This window comes from Sceloporus occidentalis, unplaced genomic scaffold (genome assembly GCF_023333645.1).
Source record: "Sceloporus occidentalis isolate IW3139 unplaced genomic scaffold, rSceOcc1.0.p SCAF_25, whole genome shotgun sequence".
Taxonomy (NCBI): domain Eukaryota; kingdom Metazoa; phylum Chordata; class Lepidosauria; order Squamata; family Phrynosomatidae; genus Sceloporus; species Sceloporus occidentalis.
In genome coordinates, this window is record NW_028317005.1 from 8,042,318 (window position 1) to 8,066,294 (window position 23,977).

The following is a 23,977-nucleotide window of genomic DNA, read 5'->3' on the forward strand; positions in this document are numbered from 1 at the left end:
TTTCACACCATGTAGTGCAGGGGCGTCCAACATGCGGCCAGGGCAACCGATCTTACGCGAGCCGCACCTCAAGCCCTGCTACTTACTTGTGGGAGGGTCTTCTGGACTGCACAGAGGAAGCGGAGTTCAGGTGACATCCTACTTCCTCTGTGGTTTAGCAGAGAAGGCAGAGGGAGGCCGCGCCCCCTGCTGAAGTCTGTGAGCGGCATCGAGGAGCTGCAGTGCAGGTAAGGGGGTGGGGAGGGTGTTTAAATGAGTGTGTGTGATTGAGGGAATGAATCTGTGAATGAATGATTATATGAATAAATGAGTGTGTGTGTGTGTGTGTGTGTGATAGCATGGATGTGTAAGTGCTGGAACCTAGGCATGATGGGACTGTGATTGCTGTTAGCAATCACACTCCTATCATGCCAAGTCAGCCAGTACATGCTGAAACCTGGCCAGCTTCCCCCCTTGTGTAGTGATGCTGCCAAAAGTATGGGGTCTGCACTTACAGCCACCCTGTACCAGCATGTATTGGCTGACTTGGCATGATAGGAGTGTGATTGCTAACAGCAATCACAGTCCCATAATGCCTAGGTTCCAGCATTTACTGGATGTATGTGTAAGTGCTGGAACCTAGGCATGATGGGACTGTGATTGCTGTTAGCAATCACACTCCTATCATGCCAAGTCAGCCAGTACATGCTGAAACTTGGCTAGCTGCCCCACTTGTGTATTGATGCTGCCAGCAGTATGGGGTCTGCACATCACTTACAGCCACCCTGTACCAGCGTGTATTGGCTGACTTGGCATGATAGGAGTGTGATTGCTAACAGCAATCACAGCGAGCACAGTCCCATCATGCCTAGGTACCAGCATTTACTGGTTGCCTGGATATGATAGGAGTGTGATTGCTGTTAGCAATCACACTCCTATCATGCCAAGTCATATTGCTAATTTTGTCCAATTGCGTGTTACCTACTTTTATTAAACATGTGAGTTTTTATTATTATTTTTAAAGGTGGGGGTCATTTTCGGTTTTGGCTAAGTGAACCCTGAATGTTTTGGCCCAGAATTTTCATTTTAGTTCATCCCTAGAATAAATCTAGGGAATCCTGAATTTGTAGTCGCAAAACTTTCAAGGCCCAGAAATCAGTGAGAGGAAGAGTAAAGGTTTTGTGTCATTTTACTTTATTTTAATCTGCATATTTTATTAAAGGCCATATTTTTTGTCACAGTGAAAAATGAGTGCGGCCCGCGCACGTATACAATTCTGATGAAGTGGCCCACTGGAGAAAAAACTTGGACACCCCTGATGTAGTGGAACAATAATGTTAATTTCATTTATAAAGATGGTTTCTAGTTACTGTAATATCTATTTAGGGCCTTAGTACACTGGGATCCCACTCATACCCACCAAACATTTTAACATAATAAAAAAAAGAGGTGCAGAGGATGGAAAGTGAGGGCGGATTGAGGGACAAAATAAGAACTGACTCTTGTAAAGGGGGACACATGGGAGGTATGGCGCACCTTACATCACTAATGTGGGTATAGGAATTCCGGTAAGGGGTTAATATTTAACAACATCAGATAAGGGCCATAAGGAGACAATTACCGAGATTAGAAGTCTCATCAGATAAAATAGAGATGACCTCTAGAGAGGACGGTTTGGAAGTATTTGCTACAATAAATACGCCGTCCCACACATTTGATGATTTATTTACGTTTCTGAGTTTGAATAAAGTGAATTGCAATGTTGCGATTTACAGACCGATAGAATTGCAATGAGCTGAGGATGTGTGTGGGCATCGCATATAGTACTTTGCAGTCCTAAAATGACGCAATCGAATCGATACGCTAATCGCACAGAATCAGATAGAAGCAGACGTGCGTTCCAATGCCCGGAAGTAAAAGTCTTGACCTCTGCCGGCATCCGCGGCCCCGGAAGTACTCTTTCTGTAGTGAAGGAAGACCGGCGTGACTTTGAAAGGCAAACTGGTCACTATGCGGCTCCTAAAGGTGGCATCGGTTCTCGGTTCGCGGCACTTTCAAAAGGCCGGAGCCTCTCGGAATAAGCAGGTGAGGAAGGACACTGTTGTTGAGTTTAAAGTGTATGCGTTGGTTATATAATTTGGCCCCAAACTCACTGTAAACCAAACAGCAGATAACATGTTTATAGTATTATTCTCTAAAGGTAACGCAAGAATACACCTGTGGATAAGCGGCATCCTGTTTACAAAAAAAAAAGCATGCTTTGCCTTATCTTTGTGTCTTGTGGCTCCTAAAACTGTCCCATGATACATGACTGCATTTTTTATTTCATTAATGTATGTTAGGTTGTCAGGGTGCAGATGACAGCCGAGTCCATTGAGCTGCCCGTGTCTCTGTGTGTGTGCGCGCGGGTGCCTCTGTCTGTCTGTCTGTGTGTGTGTGTGCATGCGCGCGCGCGCGGGTGCCTCTGTCTGTCTGTCTGTGTGTGTGTGTGCGCGAGCGCCTCTGTCTGTGTGTCTGTGTCTGTGTGTGTGTGTGTGTGTGCGCGCGCGCGCGGGTGCCTCTGTGTGTGTGTGTGCGCGCGGGTGCCTGTGTGTGTGTGTGTGTGTGTGTGTGCGCGCGCGCGTGGGTGCCTCTGTCTCTGTCTGTGTGTGCGCGCGGGTGTGTGTGTGTGTGTGCGCGCGGGTGCCTCTCTGTGTGTGTGCGCGCGAGTGCCTCTGTGTGTGTGTGTGTGTGTGTGTGTGCGCGCGCGCGAGTGCCTCTGTGTGTGTGTGTGTGTGCGCGCGCGCGCGGGTGCCTCTGTCTGTGTGTGTGTGTGTGTGTGCGTGCGGGTGCCTGTGTCTGTGTGTGTGTGTGCGCGCGCGCCTCTGTCTGTGTGTGTGTGTGTGTGTGTGCGCGCGGCTGCCTCTGTCTGTGTGTGGGTGCCTCTGTCTGTCTGTGTGTGTGCGCGCGGGTGCCTCTGTCTGTCTGTGTGTGTGTGTGTGCGTGCGCGCGGGTGCCTCTGTCTGTGTGCGCGCGGGTGCCTCTGTCTGTCTGTGTGCGCGCGGGTGCCTCTGTCTGTCTGTGTGTGCGCGCGGGTGCCTCTGTCTGTCTGTGTGTGCGCGGGGGTGCCTGTCTGTCTGTCTGTGTGCGCGCGGGTGCCTCTGTCTGTCTGTCTGTGTGTGCGCGCGGGTGCCTCTGTCTGTCTGTCTGTGTGTGCGCGCGGGTGCCTCTGTCTGTCTGTGTGTGCGCGCGGGTGCCTCTGTCTGTGTGTGCGCGGGTGCCTCTGTCTGTCTGTGTGTGCGCGCGGGTGCCTCTGTCTGTCTGTGTGTGCGCGCGGGTGCCTCTGTCTGTCTGTGTGTGCGCGCGGGTGCCTCTGTCTGTCTGTGCGCGGGTGCCTCTGTCTGTCTGTGCGCGGGTGCCTCTGTCTGTCTGTGTGTGCGCGCGGGTGCCTCTGTCTGTCTGTGTGTGCGCGCGGGTGCCTCTGTCTGTGTGTGCGCGCGGGTGCCTCTGTCTGTCTGTGTGTGCGCGCGGGTGCCTCTGTCTGTCTGTGTGTGCGCGCGGGTGCCTCTGTCTGTGTGTGTGTGCGCGGGTGCCTCTGTCTGTCTGTGCGCGGGTGCCTCTGTCTGTCTGTGCGCGGGTGCCTCTGTCTGTCTGTGCGCGGGTGCCTCTGTCTGTCTGTGTGTGTGCGCGCGGGTGCCTCTGTCTGTCTGTCTGTGTGTGCGCGCGGGTGCCTCTGTCTGTCTGTCTGTGTGTGCGCGCGGGTGCCTCTGTCTGTCTGTGCGCGGGTGCCTCTGTCTGTCTGTGTGTGTGCGCGCGGGTGCCTCTGTCTGTCTGTCTGTCTGTGTGTGCGCGCGGGTGCCTCTGTCTGTCTGTCTGTGTGTGCGCGCGGGTGCCTCTGTCTGTCTGTGTGTGCGCGCGGGTGCCTCTGTCTGTGTGTGTGCGCGCGGGTGCCTCTGTCTGTCTGTGTGCGCGGGTGCCTCTGTCTGTGTGTGTGCGCGGGTGCCTCTGTCTGTGTGTGTGCGCGGGTGTCTCTATCTGTGTTGTCACGATTGGCTTTGTGATCCTTTTTCACTCTTTCTAGTCCTAAAGATGAATTTCTCTTTCGAATGATAGAGGCGAGTGCTGAAACCCCGGTTTCTCGCTGATAGTATTAACATGCTGTTACGTGGCACCGACAGTTTCAGTCAGTGAGCGTCTTATTTGATGGGGGTAAAACTCGGCCAGTAGATGACACATCATTTAGTTGTATTTAATCCATCGGTACATGAGAAGGGTGATGAGAGCTGCAGGAAAATCCCCCCATCTTGATGTAAAGTATAAGATTATACTGTGTGAAAGAATAAGCCTACAATATTTTGATTGCGTGAAATGAACAGCTCTTGGCTTATATGTTGCATATTCCTATTTGTGGAAGGTGCTTGATGTTTTATTTCTCTATTACAGCTTCCTCTTAATATCTGCCGAAGTTGTTCCTCCGGGATTACCCCAAATGAAAGGATACGAAACATTGGCATTTCTGCGCACATTGATTCTGGCAAAACCACCCTAACCGAGCGCGTTCTCTACTACACTGGCAGGATAGCCCACATGCATGAGGTAAAAGTGCTGTTATTGATGTTGATGAAGTTTATCTAAACAGTACGTTCTACAGAAATCCCATCTGGTAACATCATCAGAATTCGAATGTACTGGAGTGCCGGAGCCTTTCAGAGAATGTTGGGTTTGTTGTGTTAATAATGCCAGTCCGTGTTCTTGGCTTGCAAAAAATATTGCATTAAGTCATATAATAGTGACTTAGTTACTATAGCTGGACAAGGTTGGGTGTGTACAAGTCCTGTGTCTGGCTTGGGTCAGCTAGTTGCATGGGGAGGACTGGGATTCAGACTTGAGACAGCTAATGCACCTCCTTTTGGGTAGTTGGGTCCTTGCATGTGTCTATACAGGCGCTTGAGGTCTTCTATGTTTAATGAGTCGAGCCCCTGGCCTTGCTTGGCCCTTTATCAAACAGTGGCCCACTATCTCGTTTCTAATGGCTGATTTTCTGGTCTTGGGTCTTCAAGACCTTGGGTCTTAAGGGTCTTATGACTTATGCAGAAATGTGCAACCATAGTGGATAAACCCCTCTTTTGCTAATGACGCTAGACCCCTAAAGAGAATGTAACTTTGTTTGCAAACTGTTGTAGTCTGTCAGCTTAGATCTTTCTGTTTTGTATTTCAGGTGAAGGGTAAGGATGGTGTTGGTGCTGTTATGGATTCAATGGAATTAGAACGTCAAAGAGGAATCACAATCCAATCTGCGGCTACATACACCATGTGGAAAAACACCAACATCAACATAATTGACACCCCAGGTGCAGTAGGGTATTATGTGACTGGGATACTGGCTACCATGTTTCTATGTTATGTTAGCTGTCATTAATGTGTGTATGGATTATTCATTTTTTTATGTTATTAGTTTTTTTGATTTACAAGATACACTGAAGATATTGAAGCACAGCAGGGCACGCTGATTATTAGGTCTGGCAGTACACAGCGATTTGGGGTACGCTGTAAAACTGATGTGACTTTTTTTTCTTAATTACCAGGACACGTAGATTTCACCATTGAAGTGGAGAGAGCCTTGCGGGTCTTGGATGGAGCTGTGCTTGTTCTTTGTGCGGTTGGTGGGGTGCAGTGCCAGACCATGACTGTGAATAGACAAATGAAGCGATATGGTGTCCCCTTCTTAACCTTTATCAATAAACTTGACCGGTCTGGCTCTAACCCTCACAAAGCCGTACAGCAGTTGAGGTCAGTCTACGCCTGAATATTTTGTGTGTTTAGAAAAACCTTAACAAAGTTATACTTGTAATACTAGTGTTGAAAAATCTATCGGGCTTACTTCCCCCCCCTCCCAAATATATCTTTTGTGTTAATTTCTCCTGTTCGGTTTACAAATCGGGTGTATTTGATTTGGTAAATAATTGCCTAATTTCCAAACAAGTGTTTTAATGTTTGTTTTTCTTTTGTACCAGATCCAAGTTAAACCATAATGCAGCCTATATCCAGATCCCTATCGGAATCGAAAACAGATTTAAAGGGATTATAGACCTTGTGGATGAGCGTGCAATATACTTTGATGGGGAATATGGGTATGTTTACATTCTACGCTTTAAATCATTTCTGTTTTCCCCTCTTAACCACACTATGCCCTGTGGAGTTGTGAAGCTACATGATGTTTGTGTTTTCAGGCAGTCTATACGTTATGAGGATATCCCAGCAGAATTCAGGGCAGAGACTGCCGATAGAAGACAAGAGCTGATAGAAAGTGTTGCTAATGCTGACGAGCACCTTGGTGAGATGTTTCTAGAAGAGAAGATCCCTTCGAACACTGATCTCAAGGTGAGAAAAACCAAGAGATGCTCGACTTATGTGTGTCTGATACAGCATCTATAAAACTTAGGTGCTGCACATCCCATGCATAGACCACTGCCTAATGCTAATCCGGTAAAAAGCCAATTTATTCATATATAAAAAAAAATATATATGTTTATAACCTTTATTTGGACTGATCTGCCAGGTGGGGGTGGCTGGTTGGGGCATAATGTCTGATCCCCTCCATGACAGCAGAAATCAGTCTTACTATGTGCCAGCCAGCTGATTAATTATTATAGATGAACAGCACACCCTTTGGCACACTTTATTCTAACATTTTATGTTTATTTATGATCTGCTGTAAGATTCGTCTCCTCTCGACATAAGATGACTTGATATATATTTTTTCCAAAACCACCTCTGTACTATGCTAGGTGTGGTTGACCAAAATATGCCTTTTTGCGTTTCTTAATTCATTATGATAAAGGGTTATTCTGCTGAAAGGTAAAAATGTAGCACAGTCAGAAGGAACATTCTGGCAGTTATATGGTGATTGCTCCACATTTGCAAAAAAGCTGCCTGTGAAGCATTACACTATTCCCCTCCCCGTCTATGAATTGATTGGTGTAGTGTAAATACAGAGTGACTTTATTCCTTTTCAGCATGCTATTCGGAGAGCCACTCTGAAGAGGTTGTTTACACCGGTCCTGGTCGGAAGTGCTTTGAAGAATAAAGGGGTACAACCTCTTCTAGATGCTGTGTTAGAGTACCTCCCAAACCCATCTGAAGTGCAAAACTTTGCTATCCTCAATCATGAGTAAGTGTCCACAAATACCATCAATATCTCTTCAGTCTAAAGCTCACTTATTAAAGAGTGTATGTTGGAAAATAATTCCTTTTAAACACTGTCTTCAGAGATAGCATGCATTGTGCATCAAATCAGTTCTGCCCTCTATGTGTGCAGCCTCATTGGTTCTAGCTGGCTTACATTTTGGTTATATGTGATTCCATTGATACTCACTCATCACCTCTTCCTTTTCCCGTCTACAAGATTTCACTCAAGCTGCCCCATATCTCTGGAATCTACTTCTACTGAACTTTCAGCTTTCACCCTCCCTCCCAACAGTCAACAAAAATCCCAAAACCCAGTTCTTCAGAGAAGCCGCACCATCTTAGCTGCTAGAACTTCCTTGTCATTGAGACAACCACCACACTACCTCTCACCCTTTCTCTGTGCCTTATACCCCCACACTACCTCTCACCCGTCACTGATAACCCCGCACTACCTCTCACCCTTTCTCTATGCCTTATGTTTGTCACCCATTTCCCTCTAGATTGTAAGCTTGCGAGCAGGGCTCTCTCCACCAAATGTATCGGTTTGTCTTAGTCTGTCAATTCTCGTCTTGTCATATCCCTTGAATTTATGTATTGTATTAAGCGCTGCGTAAACTGTTGGCGCTATATAAATAAAAGATAATAATAAATAATAATAATAATAATACCCCCTGGAAATCTCCACACATTAATTCCTCTTAACAAAATCTGTTGATTGGCGCATCTGCTACCAGAACCGATAGTCCAGTATAATAGTGGACTTTAATCTCCAGTGAGCTGAGTTTGTGTGACATTTCCATTTTATCCAGAGCTTTGTCTTAAATGGAAAAGTTTAAATTTAAAGATGGTTGTTTGTAAACGTATGATCTGTACAACTGCTCTGCAAGCCGAGGAGTTTAATCATATACTTGTGGGGGAAATGCATAGATGAAGGTGAAAGATTAGGTTATCTTTTATAGGGGACTTTAATTAGATTGATGTCCTCATTCTGGCTAAGGATGATGGCAGTTATAGTCGGCAAATACACATAGTAGTAAGCAGATATATCCAGCTTGACCGGCCAATTGTTAAGAAGCAAGGTTGACCTTCCATGAGACTCATCTGAATACGATAGTGACCATTCCAAGCCGAAAACGTAACCCCTCTCCCCAACTCCCCTTCAACGAACTAGCTCTTCCATTGTTACCCAGTCCCCCTGTGGTGTGTAATTTAAGTAAAGCATATCAGTGAGTTTCCCCTGACTCCTTTGTGTGTTGTTGTGTGTTCTTTAAGATGTAAAGCTCTAGTCCAAGGTCCAGCACTGCATTGAAGTCGCCACCTATGATAACATCAGATTTAGTTATCTGCAAGTAAACCAAACTATTTACTATAGAGTTGATTACTGGGGGCATTTGGTGCATTAACCATGTCGTGCTTCTCAGTAGAAAGTAGCATCTAGAAACCATACAGGGGATGATACAGACAGGGAGGCAAAATGCATTATTAGATGTGTCGGAGCACACAAAGGAGACAGGTGTCTGGTTAATGATCGCGTTAATAAAAAAACAGATACATTCCTGGCAATCAATTGGGAATCAAAGGGAAATTGCGAATGGTTTAGGTAAATTGAGAGAATGGATGAGTGTGCGGCAGCCTTCCGGCAGAGACGGTCAGGCTTAATAAAGCGAGGCAATTTAAACATGCAAAGGAGGCAAGTGTAAGGCTATCCCGATTATAATACAAGACCGAGATCAAAATGAGATTTGAGGTTTCTTACAGCAGGAAGAACGTGAGGCTAGACGGGCTCAACGGCTTTTATCTACCGTCAAGGTCCGCTTGTTTGGTTGCCACCCAGCGGTTATTACGTAGAATCTTTTATTTATTTTATTTTATTTTTTTCCTGAAATTATAAAGAGCAAACTTTTTACAGCCTTTTTAGTGTAAGCTTAATAGTTTTTTTGCTTCTTACTTTGTTTTTGTTTTAAGAAATCAGTTTCTGCATTCCCTGCACTTCAAAAGCATCATCAATTAATTTGGGATACTGCCAGATTTCATGGTGGGCTATCACGGTGACCTGTATGTGCCTTTTAATTTGTGTTAGCCTGGGCTTTACATAGATATAATAGATTCTTTTTTTTTCTTTTTTTTTTTTTTAGGAACAGTGAAGAAAAGACAAAGATTTTAATGAGTTCTGTCAGGGACGACTCTCATCCATTTGTGGGCTTGGCGTTTAAACTGGAGGTAAGTTCTGCGTGTTTGCAGCTGTAACTTTGGTATGTAGCTTTTGATTTCTTTCCAAAGTACTTTAGTGCAGCTATAGCTCGTATCACCCCAGCTGCCCAGATGTTGATGTGGATTTTATCTGCTCATGGTGCATTTGATCGTATCCCACTAATACGCATACGCCGATATTATACACTTATGGTCTGGGATAAACGCGACGTCCTCTTTAGTTACCTTTTATGCAAGACTTCTCTCGTATTGCTTTTTGCAGGCTGGTCGTTTTGGGCAGCTCACATACGTGCGAGTGTACCAGGGAATGCTGAGGAAAAGTGACTATATCTACAACACCAGGACAGGCAAGAAAGTGAGGGTGCAGCGGCTGGTGCGTCTTCATGCTGAAATGATGGAGGTACGTTCCTGGCGACAATCCTAACTTCGTTTCTCAGTCTTAATACCCAAAAGAGGGAGAGGGTGGCTTATTCTACTCTTAATGTGTTTTCCAGTGGAATAGTCATATTTCTTTTAAAGCGACCACCTTTCCTGGGTTATAAAATATCTTAACCTCCAGACCTTCCCTGTTGTTTTTATTTATTTATTATTATTATAAGTGTATGACTATTTGAGTGCAAACTCTTCGCATCTAGAGCTGAATATTGAATTTATATTCCTGAGGAACTGGTGAATAATCATTTTCTTTTGTTAAGACTACCTGCTCCAAAAACCCGCTGAATGTGATTTGGTCACTGAACTTTGGACAGGCCCATGAGTTTTGGGAGTTCTCAGATTAACTACTAGAAAGTAAAAACGCATGTTTAAGAATTTTGATCACTGGTAACTATAACCAAAATCACTGTGACATACCTCTCTATACACCTACCTTTTGTTAAAGGGGCCTGCATAGACCTCTTCTACCATGGAAATACCCTAATGTTGGTTTTCCTATCTTACGAATAATATTTATGCTAAATTTTTTCATGATTTATAGGATGTGGATGAAGTTTATGCTGGAGACATCTGTGCTTTGTTTGGTATTGACTGTGCGAGCGGAGACACGTTTACTACAAAAGCCAACGATAACCTTTCCATGGTAAGCAATTGTCAGGACAATCAGAAAGCAAAAAAATAAGGTAAAACCAAATTAAATGCCATTCAGGTATAGTAAGTGGGCCATGATGTACTTTGGGTCATAGTGTTTGCTGTAGAGGGGTTGTTTGTTGGGTGTTAACGTGCAGTCTGCTGCGTGAAATCAATGAATGTCTATGGTTACCGTGAAACTTCTTAGCAGCAAGATCCTACCCTGGTGAATACATTCTGCGTTTGCACAGTTAAACGGATGGGTCTTCCTACAGTTAATTAGAATAGTTGATGATTTGTCAAACAAGGTCAGTCGTTCTTGGGTCGCGTGGCAGCATCTGCCAATCCCCCCCCCCCAGAACATGCATAGGTAACAGGTTTTTCTTTTCACTGCCTGCTGATGATCATCAGAGGAAGTTATCATGTTTGGTCCAGAATTCTTTATATCAAATCAAAAACATGTTAATTTTTAAACTTGTTTGTTACTTATTCATTAGTATGCTTCAGGTATAGGGTTACCACATGGCTATTGAGATATTTGCCTGATATGTGATCTTACCGCATTGGTTGTATAAACTCACAAAAGTGACCAGGCTTTTTAATTACTGCCTTCCGGGACGTTTAACGTGTGCTGGTATGAAAGACGTGGCCACCTTGCCCTCTGGGTGGAAAGACGTGGCCACGTTACCCTCTGGTGTTAAGGGGCAGTCATGCTTGTTTTCATTAGTATCGATTGAACTGAGAAAATGTTAACATTTAAAAAAAAAATAAAAAAATCTGTATCGTTGAAATATTATTTAGGGGTGTATTGAATACATTTTTGGTTATGTTATAATGTACCGTATTTATCAGAATTTAAGCCTTTGGGCTTATTAGTGTATATGGGATATTTTCAGCAACCCTAAGTAGTTACTGTGCTATAGTGGAAGTATTCTAGCTCAGATTGGAACATAAGAAGAGTAGATACATTTCTTGTTGGATTTACATGCTGGGAATATCAAGACTTGTCCCTGACACCCTTGCTATAGAAGAATATATATGAATATATATATATATATATATATATATATATATATATATATATATATATATATATATATATATATATATATATATATATATATATATATATATATATATATATATATATATTGAACCCTGCATTCTTCGGAACAAAGAAGTTATAGCCACGCTGTAAAATCTTCCTTGTTTTATTTCTTGCCACTGATTGGCTGCTTAAGCTGTCAGTCAGTGGAAGGAAGTACTTTCATTGAAATCAGTGGAAAGACTAAACACATGCGCACCGGGATCTATACAGACGGCTGCACGCAGTGTTCAGCAGAGCTGGTGCTGGAGCGGACCGAAGGGGAATCGCGTGCAGACAGATGTTCAGACATATGAGTCTCGTACATTCAGCAGCTGGATGGAGAGCTGAAATTATAATTTGCTATACTGAAATGACTTGGTTCCTGTGGTGGAGACCAATAAAGTAATGACAGTACATCAGTCTTTGTAACCTTTTTTATATCAACATAAGTGTTCACAAGGCTCTGTGTAATGTGAGTGATTGAAACCCCGGAATCTTTACTTAACATTTCTGTCTCCTCACAGGAATCCATTCACGTGCCTGACCCGGTCATTTCAGTTGCCATACGACCATCTAACAAGGTAGGGTAATCAGAGACACGAAACTACTCAAGGCAGATCTCCCGCTTCTATCCATATTGGCTTCTTCCGCTATACATTTATAATACCTGTGTTCTGATGATGACATATTAATATAAGCAGTATGTATATGATGTAGATTCAAAACCCACGCTATTTCCATAACGTGCAGAGAGGTATCTTCGCTTTCTGTTTGCAGGATCTCTTTTTTTGTCTTTTGGGATATCTCTCCCCTATGAAGTTGCAGTTTGTAACTTAGCATTTTTTAACGAGCAGTGAGGAGATATGAGATGGACATGAAATGGAAATAGGTTATAGCGGCTGTGCTGATGGAGACTCAGATCCAGCCTTCCACAGACCGCTCCATAAAAATGACACTGATTAACATAGAACAATATAGGCTAGCGATTCAGTCAGCGAAATCATTATGACCACAACAGCTTGTTTTAATGCTTATCAGCTGTCAGAACTGTCCCTGTATATGAGTAATGGTGTGATGTGTCCAATGTGAACCATTTATTTTTTCTCTTTCTCAACTTAGAATGATCTGGATAAGTTCTCGAAAGGTATCAACCGTTTCACAACGGAAGACCCAACCTTTAGAGTGCATTATGAGACAGAGAGCAAAGAAACCATTGTTTCTGGAATGGGAGAGTTACACTTAGAGATCTATGCACAGGTAATTCCTATTCATTAATAACGTTCCATCAGCGTCTCCAAGTGCACTCCATGAATTCAAACATATTTCCTGGTGCTGCCCTCTATCTGGCGTGGTCTTTGTTCTCGACTCCTGGGTTTGTCCCTGTGAAGTTTCCTGGTTTCCATACGATATGGTTTCTTCATTTTGACAGCAGCTTAAATGATGTGACGTGACAATCTAATGCCATTTCAGTCTGTAAAGGTATTAATAGACAAAGGAAATCTGGCCACAGTTCATAGGCCACTGCAGCTTAGATTAATGACTACCAACTAATTTAACTATTTACCGTCTCAAAGCATTATACAGATCGCACTTTATTATCCTCTGCACACTTTAGAAGCCCCAGGTTTTCTCCACTACTGGTATACGCGACCCAGATCTTGGATGTATATTCTCTAAAACCTGGAGGTACTTCCATAAATGTTATAGGAAAATATTTTTATAACAGACATATCTTGGGTATCATACCTTTTTATTTTGGTAACGCCCAAACCATGAAAGGAGGTTGTAATCGGTTATTTTGGGATTAACTTGTAATTATTTGTTTGGTTCACCAATTTCTTTTTTTTTTTTTTTTCTGTTTTTTTGCCGATTTTTCAAGCGGATGGAAAGGGAATATGGTTGTCCATGCATCATGGGAAAACCAAAAGTCGCCTTCAGAGAGACGATCGCCAGATCTGTGCCGTAAGTACCGCTACACGGAGACTGCCTCTTGGGGGGAGGTCACTGGTCTGTTTAACTGCAACATGATTTCGGCAGACGAACTTGGTTTTCTATTTTTAGCCCTTGCCATGGATCCCATAAAATATCTATTTGCCAAGGAATCATTTCCTGAAATATAAGGAGAGATATTTTAGAATATATGTGACATTTACATTTTATTTATAACAACTAGCGTTAAGTTCTCAATAGATGCTTTTCTGGAGAGCTAATCATTTTATTTTTATGAAGCTGCGATGCTTTTATACATTTATACACTAATCTCATTTTAGTTCATGGATTCTCATCCTTGAATCAGATGCGGTGCTCTTTTCTTTTCCCTCTGTGGTGCAAAGTAAGAAGAGTACTTCTTGATCTCTGCACCCCCTTCTGACTTATGGATACCACAGATTGTCTGTTTTAGACTTTGAACAATTGAAATTTTTTTTTAATATACGTAAGGGATTAAAAATCTGCTTGTTGGGGAAGTATTCACACAGTCTGTAAAGGCACGATGAGCGTCGTGTATAAAAAGCAATTGTGTTGCTAAGATGTAATAGTGAAGCAGTCAGGAAGATTTCATTGGTTGCAGTGGGGATTTTACCCCTATTACCCGCTCTATCACCGAACTGCTCTTTATAAGTGACCCCAATATATCCACTCATCATTTCTCAGTGAAAGGATATGAAATGAGAGATTAGACAGCGATTGCAAGTGTTGCTTACCTGCGTTACCATTTCGTGGATCAGCATAACGTAGTGAAATTCTAAGGCTGTATCTTGTCTTTTCTGCGTGGAAAAAAAGTATGCTTTGTTATAGAAACTTAGAAATTTACAATTTTGCTCAATGTAAGACTCAGACGCTAATCAGGCTTTTGTTAAAGTATTGAAATATTTCAGTCTCCACTCTCTGTTCTCTCCTCCAAGTTATACACATTCAGATCCTTTAGTCTTTCCTTATGATTTTTATCTTCCAAACGTTTCATCGTTCTGGTCGCCCTCCTCTGTACTCTCCAATGTGTCAGTATCCTTCTGGAGACGGGGTCTCTACGACTGTACACAATACTCTAGGCGAGGCCTGACCAGAGATCTGTGATGCCTCTCGCTCTACAACCCAGCACCCTGCTTGCTTTCTCTGATGCTTTATAACTAAAAAATACATGAAGCTTTCTGAGGAATAGTCGTGTCAGAGCATTTCTGTAGGGTTCGTTATTTTCACAAAGGGCTTCCAGATTCAGTAAAAGGAGTTCTATGTATAATAATGGAACACCACCTATAGTTGATCAGTTAAATGTCTATAAGCGCAGGAGCATATGCAGAACTTCGTCATACCTATTGATGATTATGTAGTACACAGTGTGTTACGGACATACCTTCTGTTTGACGCTTTTAATTAACGCCATCGCGTAGAAAGTGTCTTCTGTGGAGTTTTGCCACTTCACATAACCGCAGGCTGCCAATCCCAAGTGCCAGACGGGCTCCATGTCTGCGGCCACGTTGCCAAATTTATCTAGGGGACGATATCTGAAGTAAGAGTAACTGCCGCGGCTCGGAGGGTGCTCCTGTGTGTTTTGTGTTACAGATTACCTGGGATGTCTGTTGCTTCGAGCGGTTGGGGCAAAGCCTTCATTCTGTCGTAAAACGCAATATCTTTTTCCAACGTGTAATTCTCAAGCTCTGTCTGTAGGTTAAAGCTGACATCGGGGGCTTTCTGCTGGTCTCTCTGATAGTACAGAATCTCCGCGGTGCAACTAACAGCAGGTCGCTGGTAATATGGTGTGAAATTGACATAATAATCCGTTGTTAAATTGACAAAAAAATCATATCAATTTTATTAAAGCGGTAGTCGAAACGTCCCTGACATATAGAAGAATGCATATTAAAAGTAGTCCGACAGTAACCCTGACCCTCTGAGTACTTTAATCTGCGTTCTTCCAAACTGAATACGAAATAAAGCACTGACCCGACAGAATTTGCCGTCATTCTGCATGATCTGGCGTTTCTTGATCCTGATTAACAACTTTGAGCAGCTAATCAGTGGCAGAAAAATGGAAATCGATGGGGTAAATTTACACACGTGCAGACCCCCCGCATATCATTCCCAGGAGCCAGCACCGGAGGCAGGTAGATGGCATTCGGCCGAATAGTATCTCCTGCAAGGCGGTTGGGGGGGGGATTTGCGGAGAACCACATGGACGTTTGGAAGGACCACGTGGCTATCATACGCATTAAAGTGTAAATGATGGCTGGATCATGCGAGGTTTGATCAGATGAAGAGAGGGAGAGATTTTTAGTCATGCCTTGAAAACCAAAATGCTGATACACAGCGGTGACTGCGAATTACCAGGGATTATTCCAATGCCTCAAAACCACTGGAGGACAAGGATTGTTAGTTACTGCAGCACATTTTAAGAGCAACTCACTAATTAGAATGATTCTGTAAGTTACGTGGATAGTTTGATACTTTAGCTATAGCTGGCATGTTTATGATGGGTAAGATGGGGCAATTTGGGTGTTGGTTTGCCTGAGAACAGGTTCTAGCATCTGGTGACACTCCTGCAAATTCCCTGCATAATTAAAATGCAGATTATTAGCAAATATAAGCCGCTTTACACAGATCAGCATCCCGTAGCCTTCGATCTAAGCGTTCTTACTTTAAAATATGAAAAAAGTGGAATGCTTACCTCATTTACTAAATCCTTCATTGAAGATGTGATATAATATTTATTTCCAACCCCGGCAATACTCTGCAATGAAAAAATACGCTGAGAATGTATCGAGCATCTTAAAAGATGTTTACGCAAAGTACATTTTAAACGTACAATATATATATATATATATTTATAATAAGAAATGCACCGTTATTCATACACGGGCCCCGTTTCTGATGGCTCAAAGAACTACCATGTTTCCCGTTCTTGCGCAATCAAGTGTGTTTAATTATTAAGTGATGAGCAGTTTCTGCTCGTCTGCAAACTTGACGCTAGAGGAACACCTGTGCTTTTATGCCCATGGATTGCAAGTTATATCTGTGGACATGCGATACAGCCTCAAACATTAATGCATTTGTAAAACTTTAAGTGAGTATAAATTATTTTACTGTGGTTAATAATAATTGATGAAAACCGTTTAGCCTGCATCAGGCTGGATAGCATTTCCACTGAAACAAGTAGGAATATAAAAGGTGCATGTGTTTGCGGAGGGGGGCTGTCACGTAATGCCCCCCGGAAATCTTGTGCCAGCCGGTGCAGGAGCCGGATCTGTACCTTTATAAATCTTGGTTGCGCGATATTGTTTCATTTAGCATTGGCACGGTGGTTGTGTTCTTTGGTACCTGTTGATACTCTTTGGTATGGCTCATGCAGTTTCTAAAGCTCCTTTCTCCCCTCCTCTTACCTCTTTCCTCGCTTCTGTCACCTTTAACTGGAATAGCCGGTGGGGGCTGCCAAGCTTGTAGTTAATGAAGTTCTCGGTCGCTGCGGCGGCCCTTGTGGCAGGGTAGAAGGATGGATTGATTGACTCCATGATGCTTGCTGTTGGAGGCCTACGATATGACACAGTTTAAACCTGTGCCCCTGCGTTTGCTTCCCTTGCAATCAGTGAATAGAAATGAGGAAGGCTGCGGGGAGGAGCTGCTCATTGCACTCACAACCAGGAAGCACATGTGTGAGCAAATCTCTGACATCACGGGCCAAAAGGAGTGTCCAAGAGCTTGTTTGTGCTACGCCAAGGACTGAACTTTGTACTCCGGCAGATCCCGTCTTAAACAATTCCATGACAAATCTGGAACATGTCGCCTGTACACAGACTGGCCATTAGGGTGCAGCAGCAACAAGAACGTAACCCAGTTAAATCACAATACACTAGACAAGTTAGGAGCTTTTTCTGCAACTTTTTATTTGCATTTTAAACAACATATAAGACAAGTTAGGTTTGATGTGTCGTATACTTGTGTAGTGTTATATGTTGCTTCTCTTGTTACTTTTTACTTGTCTTGCAATTAAAAAATTCAGCATCTGTAAACCGGCTTACTGAGAAGCTTTAATGTACCGTATTTGCTCGATTATAAGACGACCCCCAAAAATCTAAATATTAATTTAGGAAAAAACAAAAAGCCTGAATATAAGACTACCCTATAGGAAAAAAAAAAGTTTTACTAGTGAATATTAATTCATGTAAACAATTTTTTCATATTTAATAAAAGCTATGATTGAGAAAAATTATATATATTTTTTTTATTTCCTTTTATTTGCCAACCTGCCCCCAGGGTTGCCACTCTGCCTCCAGAAATGCCTTATGCCCCCAGGGTTGCCACTCTGCCCCATGATATGCCTTTTAGCCCCCTATATGCCAGAGTGGCATATAGGGGGTTAAAAGGCATATCATGGGGGTTAAAAGGCATTTCTGGAGATATATATATATATCTGCTAACAGCAATCACACTCCTATCAAGCCAAGGCAGCCAGTACATGCTGGAACCTGGGGATGATAGGAGTGTGAGTACGGCCTCTCTATGCAATGCTACCACCACCACCCCCCTTACACATCCATGCTATCACACACACACTCATTCACCAACATTTAAATACTCATTCATTCCATTAATCACACATACTTCACACATTAATCACAAAAACCCTCCCCCACCCCCTTACCTGAACTGCATTTGCTCTGAAAAAAACCCTCGTCTTATAATCGAGCAAATACGGTATTTTGCCATCATCATGGAAAGATTTAATTTGTCTGCAGGTAACGATAGAATAAATAATGCATGTTACATATCAAATACCATGTACACAGGACATCTTTGTTATCAGGCTTTAGCAAGAGGTAAAAGACATCACTGGCACAAAGTGTATTAATTCAGATGTGCTGTGTAAATGGTATTTGACAATTAAAAAAAATAAGAGCACATGTAACATTCCTATGAAATAAAATGAAAAAAAACTTATACATTTGGGAAAGATGTTTGCCCCTACTCCAAATTTAGCAGATCCAGCCCCGAGCACCCTGGTTTTCATAGACAGGATCATTATTATTCTAGTACCATTATTCTAGGCCACTAAATGTGAATGAATATTGTGTTTTTACAGTTTTGAGTTCACTCACAAGAAGCAGTCTGGAGGGTCTGGGCAGTACGGTAAAGTCATTGGGTTTCTGGAGCCCCTGGAGCCTGAAAACTACACAAAGCTTGAATTTGAAGACCGGACAGTTGGGACAAATGTTCCCAAGCAGTTTGTTCCAGCAGTTGAGAGGGTAAGTAATGTGTTTTTGCTTAGTATGAGTGTTTCTCATAGGAATGCTTAAGCAGAACAGACATTGATCCTAAATATTTGAGGACAATAGAAATAGATTAAAATCTGTGTGTGTAATATATATATATGTGTGTGTGTGTATGCATGTGTGTATATATATATATATGTGTGTGTGTGTATATATATATATATATATATATGTGTGTGTTAAAACTATACCATGGTTGCTTTCAGGACCTGCATGGTTCCTCCCTGTGAACTTATGCCTCCCCCAGTGTTATATTTGGTTCAGGTAGCCATTGTTAGGGTGGATTAAGAAACATGGGTTTTTATTTACTTTTTGGGATTTGTTTTGTCCCCTATCCAAGGTTTAACCTTTTTGGGGTTTATTCACGAAAGAGGGAGATTGCGAGGCAGTGGAACATTTGATATCACCAGGAATTATCAAGTGCAAACCCCTGTGAGCTTATCCTTCCAGAAGGGCTCTGTCGCCCGGCATTATGCAGAGGCAGCATGAGGTTTCTTGTCACCTCTCCTCGCTGATTTCTGTATGTTACTCATGGGTAGCTCAGCCGTTCCTGCAGGAGAATCTCCCCACGGCCCATCGTTCATAATCTATATAGTGACATCAGCAGGGAAAAGGTTCCATTGTCTTGCAAAGTCCCGCTTAACTAAATAGAACCCCTGAGTATCAGTGTGATGATCAACTCATTGTATTTAAAGGGTTACTTAACATGTTTCATTTTATGTGTGCACGTTTTTAGCGTGTTTTCCTGCTCTCTCACAGCCTGTTGAAGGCTTTCCAAATTTTGTTATCACGACTTCAAGGAAAGAAATTGTTTATTTCCTGCAACTGTGTTCGGCGACGGAGCAGAGAACAATCTACCTTTATCTTTGCCAATGTTTTATATCTGTGTGTACTTTTCCATAGTTGATGTGTATTTTTTTGTAGGGTTTCCGGGAAGCGTGTGAGAAAGGCCCGCTGACTGGACATAAAATTTCTGGGCTCCGTTTTGTTTTGGAGGATGGAGCTCATCACATGGTAGATTCAAATGAAATCTCCTTCATCAGAGCAGGCGAGGGAGCTTTGAAGCAAGGTACAGGTCTTCCTAATATCCACTCTAAATCTGTAACCGCTTATTAGCGCTATAAAGAATCCCCAGGAATCCCCGAGTATTCAGTTTTACTTAACATAACCAAATATAGTTTGGCTAATATGCCTGGTATTGTTAAAGGGCCATACCATGACCAGAAATCGGTTGTTCATATACGTTTATCCCTAATTCTAAATATCTCCAGGAATGTTCCTCTTCTCTCCAGCCCGTTTAATATTTGGAAATACAAAAAAATGTATGCAAGTGAGGGATCGATGTATGTTGGGTATGAAGATGAATTGAGGAGATGAATTTCTTGTACTTTGTCTTAGTTGAGCATGTTTGGGGTTTTTTTTTCTTTGCCACAGCCATGGAGTCTTCAACTGTTTCTATCCTGGAGCCCATAATGTCGGTGGAAGTTGTCGCCCCCAGTGAATTCCAGGGACCTGTTATAGCTGGCATCAACCGGAGGCATGGGGTAATAGTAGGTCAAGATGGATCAGAGGGCTACTTCACGCTGTACGCGGATGTAAGTGTGCTTTTGTCTAAAATAAAAGCTGTTAATATTGCATCCCAAAAAATCAAACCAGCCCAATGCCCCAAACAGCCTCCCCAACAATGAATAATTCATATTAGCAAGTAGTAATGGCAATTACATTTCTGTAAGACGGCTCCACCTCTAACAGTTCTGTGCCGGTTTTGCCAATAGAGTCCAGTTTCTGCTCAATTCTTCTATGCATTTTATGCTATCGTATGCATAAAAGTGCATATCATGGCTCGGGTGTACCTTTTAACACAAGAAGAAATAATCAAAAGAGCAATATGAATGGATATACCCTCTATTTATTTATATTTGAGAATAAGCAGATTTTAGCAAAGCTTTTTCTAATTTGATTTCTGTTCGGTCGCCTGCATCATTCAAAGCATATGGAGTGACATTCTCGTTTTTATTTACAGGTTCCATTGAACGATATGTTTGGTTATGCATCTGAGCTTCGATCTTGTACAGAGGTTTGTATTTTAATGTTCTATTGGTTAACATGAAATGACTTACACATTTTTTTGTGACATTAAAGCCCAGGACAAAGCATTTTACAATGTAACGGAGGGTTAGTCACCTGGCTTAAAGGACAGGTTGGTAGTATAGAACGTATTTTATTTTTGATGCTCTGGATTGAGTTTGTGGTGTTAAGCAATGAAAGTCCTTTGGGGGGTCATTTAAGAGAAACAGTATTGTCTTTTTTCAGCTGTCACAGAATTTTGTTTATTTCTCAGTGTTCTGCCTAAAAATGTCATTTAGTGGAACCTGATCTACAGCCAAACAATCACACTGTGCTGTGTTAAACTGTGTGGGAATATTGGCATGGTATTGGTATCATGTAAATGCTGTTTCTTTTCTTCTTGGTGTTTAGGGAAAAGGCGAATACACCATGGAGTACAGCAGATATCAGGCATGCTTGCCTACTACACAGGAAGAACTGGTCAACAAGTATCTGGAGGCAACAGGACAGCTTCCAGCGAAAAAAGGAAAGGTCAAGAGCTAATGGAGCAACAAAAACATGGACTCTGGCTTTTTAATATCTACAAAACAAAAACATACTCTTCCATTTAGGGTGTCTGTTTTACCGAATGTAGAAATGGGCTGCAAATGCTTACTCAGTATGGTTTCTTTGGGACTTCCTTCACAAGTAGGCATGAACGGGTGGGATTACTGGTTTTTGTAAAACCTCTTGAAAGTAAGGAGCTTTGTCTTTTTGGAATGTTAAAGAATCTGGATTAGCCTCATAGAATATAATGTCGTGATAACCAATACTCTGAGCTTTTCTACATTTTGCGGTACGCAAACTGATTTCATGGATGTTTTATTTGTGATGATGAGATGTGTTGAAGCTCGTCAGCTAGACATGTTAAGGTCCTCGCTGTAATGTCCCCTAACGCTGTTTTTCCGTTGTGAAATAAAAAACAGAACCCTGTGTAGGAAACTTATTTGGTTATCTTAACGACAGGCTGTTTTGTTTTTTCTGTGTATGTGTATCTCATGTCGAGTTTACAAAATGCCAGCTTCTTTAAATGGCTGGATCTTCTCAGAAAGACTACTCGGCTTCAGCATGTGTGTTGTGAATCAACTTCTTATTTAAAGGCATCAATGGCAAATTAAGGCAATTTGCATGAAAAATGTAAACTGTATTTACATACCGTTAATGCTATTGGTTCCATTTACTCTGCTGAATTTAAAATTTTTGTGACTTTAGAAGCTTTTTTTTCTCTCATTCGTAATTTTTAGCTGGGAGTATTTATTTGTTGTGACCAAAGCAGATGCTGAAAACTCATTGCCAGGGAAGCAGAGAAGTTTCTGTTCAGTTCCATACGTAATGAAACACAAGCCCTGCGACAAAAGAAAAATATGCTGCAGGGCATTCTGAGACCGATTAAGGTTTGAGTCCTTACATGAGGATAAATTGGCAGACTATATGGGATAATTCTCACGTGCCGTCAAATTATATATTTTTATGTTCTTGTTCTACAAGCTGTTTTGTGCCCTATAAATCCTTTTTACAGACATGAATCACATGCTTTTATTTATAATATCACAAATTAAAATGCATGTTCCGCTTAATGGCAGGAAAAAGTTCACGGTTCATTGCAAATGCCACACGGCTAGCGATTATTAAACGCTTTTACATCTCTGCATCTGGTATAATGTGTTAGCGCTTCTTTCTCCACACCGCACCCTAATGTACGTCTCCTTTTGTTCAATTCAACCCAGACACTCTCAGACGGTGGGACACGGATTATATGACTGTGACATAACCCCAGAAAAATGCCTGTTTGTTTTAATTTTCATTTTAACAAGCGCTGATTCTGCCAACAGTGTTACGAGACTGGGTGTATCCCAGATATCCTTTCCTGCCTTTTCCCTGGTTTCACTTTATTTTAATGATTCAGTCCTTGTTAAACGCTATATTATAGCTTCATGTGGTTGAGCAACATTTTGCTATACAGCTAAATTAATTTACATAAACAAAGCAAGAATTGAGCGCATGCCCAGCACATACTGTTCAGAAACATCTATCTGAGGCATAAATATTGTGGATTCCGTCACACTATATGGCTGTGTATTGCTTATTCCGCCGCTACGTCAAAGTAGCCCAAGTTTTATCGAGTCCTATCTAAAGTTTCGTGGCTAGATTGCTATTAAGGAGCTGAATCAGTGGGACTGCACCGCATTTTGACTGGCGGCCGAAGCAAATCTAGATGTGTGCTTTACGTTTACATGACCTGGACTATTCTGTGATTACAAAACATATAAAAGGCAGACACTTTAAATGGCACACTAACATAACAGTGCTAGTCCTTTATGAATATTGAATTGTCAGATTCATTAAATTCCCCCACTATAGTGAATAAACCCCCATAACTCTTCCAGTTCCTAAACTTTGGTCCCTTAGGAAGCCGTACCTTGTCACAAGTTAAATAAATCCTTAACCAAGTGTTCAGCTCTCGAACCACCATTTGAGCCGAGTCACAAATAGATGTATGTTTAAGAGGCTTGGGTATCATCATAAGCCTCAGAGAGAAACCACGGTCCAAGGCCTTCTCTGCCACCTCCCGAGCTCCTGTGTAAACTACCCATGCCTTTGACTCATATTATGAGATTTCTCTCATAAATAACGTTTTCATACAAAGAACAGGACTAAACTTCCATAGAATCTTACTCCTAGATCATGCTGCCATCTTTACATCTTCACTTGTACCTCAACCACTGACTAGATTGTAAGCGCACAAGAGTAAGGCCCTCTTCTCCTTTTCTACCAGTGTGTTATTGTTTGTGATTTTAAACTATTCTTACTCTGTTGTAACAGCGCTATGGAATCTGCAGGCGCTACATAAATAAAAAAAAATATATAATTATAAAGGTAGAATTGGAAGGAAAGAGATATGTTTCAACTCCTTTGTTTGACTTTACGTTATGAAGGTCCATTCCCAATAGGTTTCTGCTGTAGGAATATCTTGGCTGGCTCTTTACAACGCATAGTTAAAATCAGTGAGATTTCTCCAAAATCTCCTCACCCTTTTAATTATACATTATACAGGGCCAGCTCAGCCTTTCTAGCTATCGGTAATAAGTAGCAAAGTGTGAAC

General features: G+C 42.1%; 2 protein-coding genes across 3 annotated transcripts; one reads left to right on the forward strand and one right to left on the reverse strand.

Moving 5' to 3' along the window:
• The first annotated feature begins 4,434 nt into the window (after positions 1 to 4,434).
• On the forward strand, positions 4,435 to 21,378 carry GFM1 (G elongation factor mitochondrial 1). Of its 2 annotated transcripts, XM_089485373.1 has the most exons (17): positions 4,546 to 4,554; positions 5,177 to 5,309; positions 5,544 to 5,748; positions 5,973 to 6,089; positions 6,189 to 6,339; positions 6,975 to 7,129; positions 9,282 to 9,366; positions 9,620 to 9,757; positions 10,334 to 10,435; positions 12,034 to 12,090; positions 12,629 to 12,766; positions 13,389 to 13,471; positions 18,579 to 18,741; positions 19,693 to 19,837; positions 20,203 to 20,363; positions 20,792 to 20,845; positions 21,247 to 21,378. In XM_089485373.1, the coding sequence occupies exons 1-17, from the start codon at positions 4,546 to 4,548 to the stop codon at positions 21,376 to 21,378; spliced, it is 2,028 nt and encodes a 675-aa protein (XP_089341499.1). The 2 variants fall into 2 exon arrangements, with proteins under 2 accessions (XP_089341500.1, XP_089341499.1); XM_089485374.1 differs by lacking the exons at positions 5,177 to 5,309; positions 5,544 to 5,748; positions 5,973 to 6,089 and having other exon boundaries at positions 4,435 to 4,554; positions 6,193 to 6,339.
• Positions 13,523 to 17,010, reverse strand: LOC149300359 (latexin-like). The gene is made up of 6 exons (XM_089485251.1): positions 16,882 to 17,010; positions 16,170 to 16,232; positions 15,073 to 15,250; positions 14,859 to 14,995; positions 14,212 to 14,274; positions 13,523 to 13,618 (listed from the first exon to the last, which is right to left on the reverse strand). The coding sequence occupies exons 1-6, from the start codon at positions 17,008 to 17,010 to the stop codon at positions 13,523 to 13,525; spliced, it is 666 nt and encodes a 221-aa protein (XP_089341377.1).
• Positions 21,379 to 23,977: the final 2,599 nt, after the last annotated feature.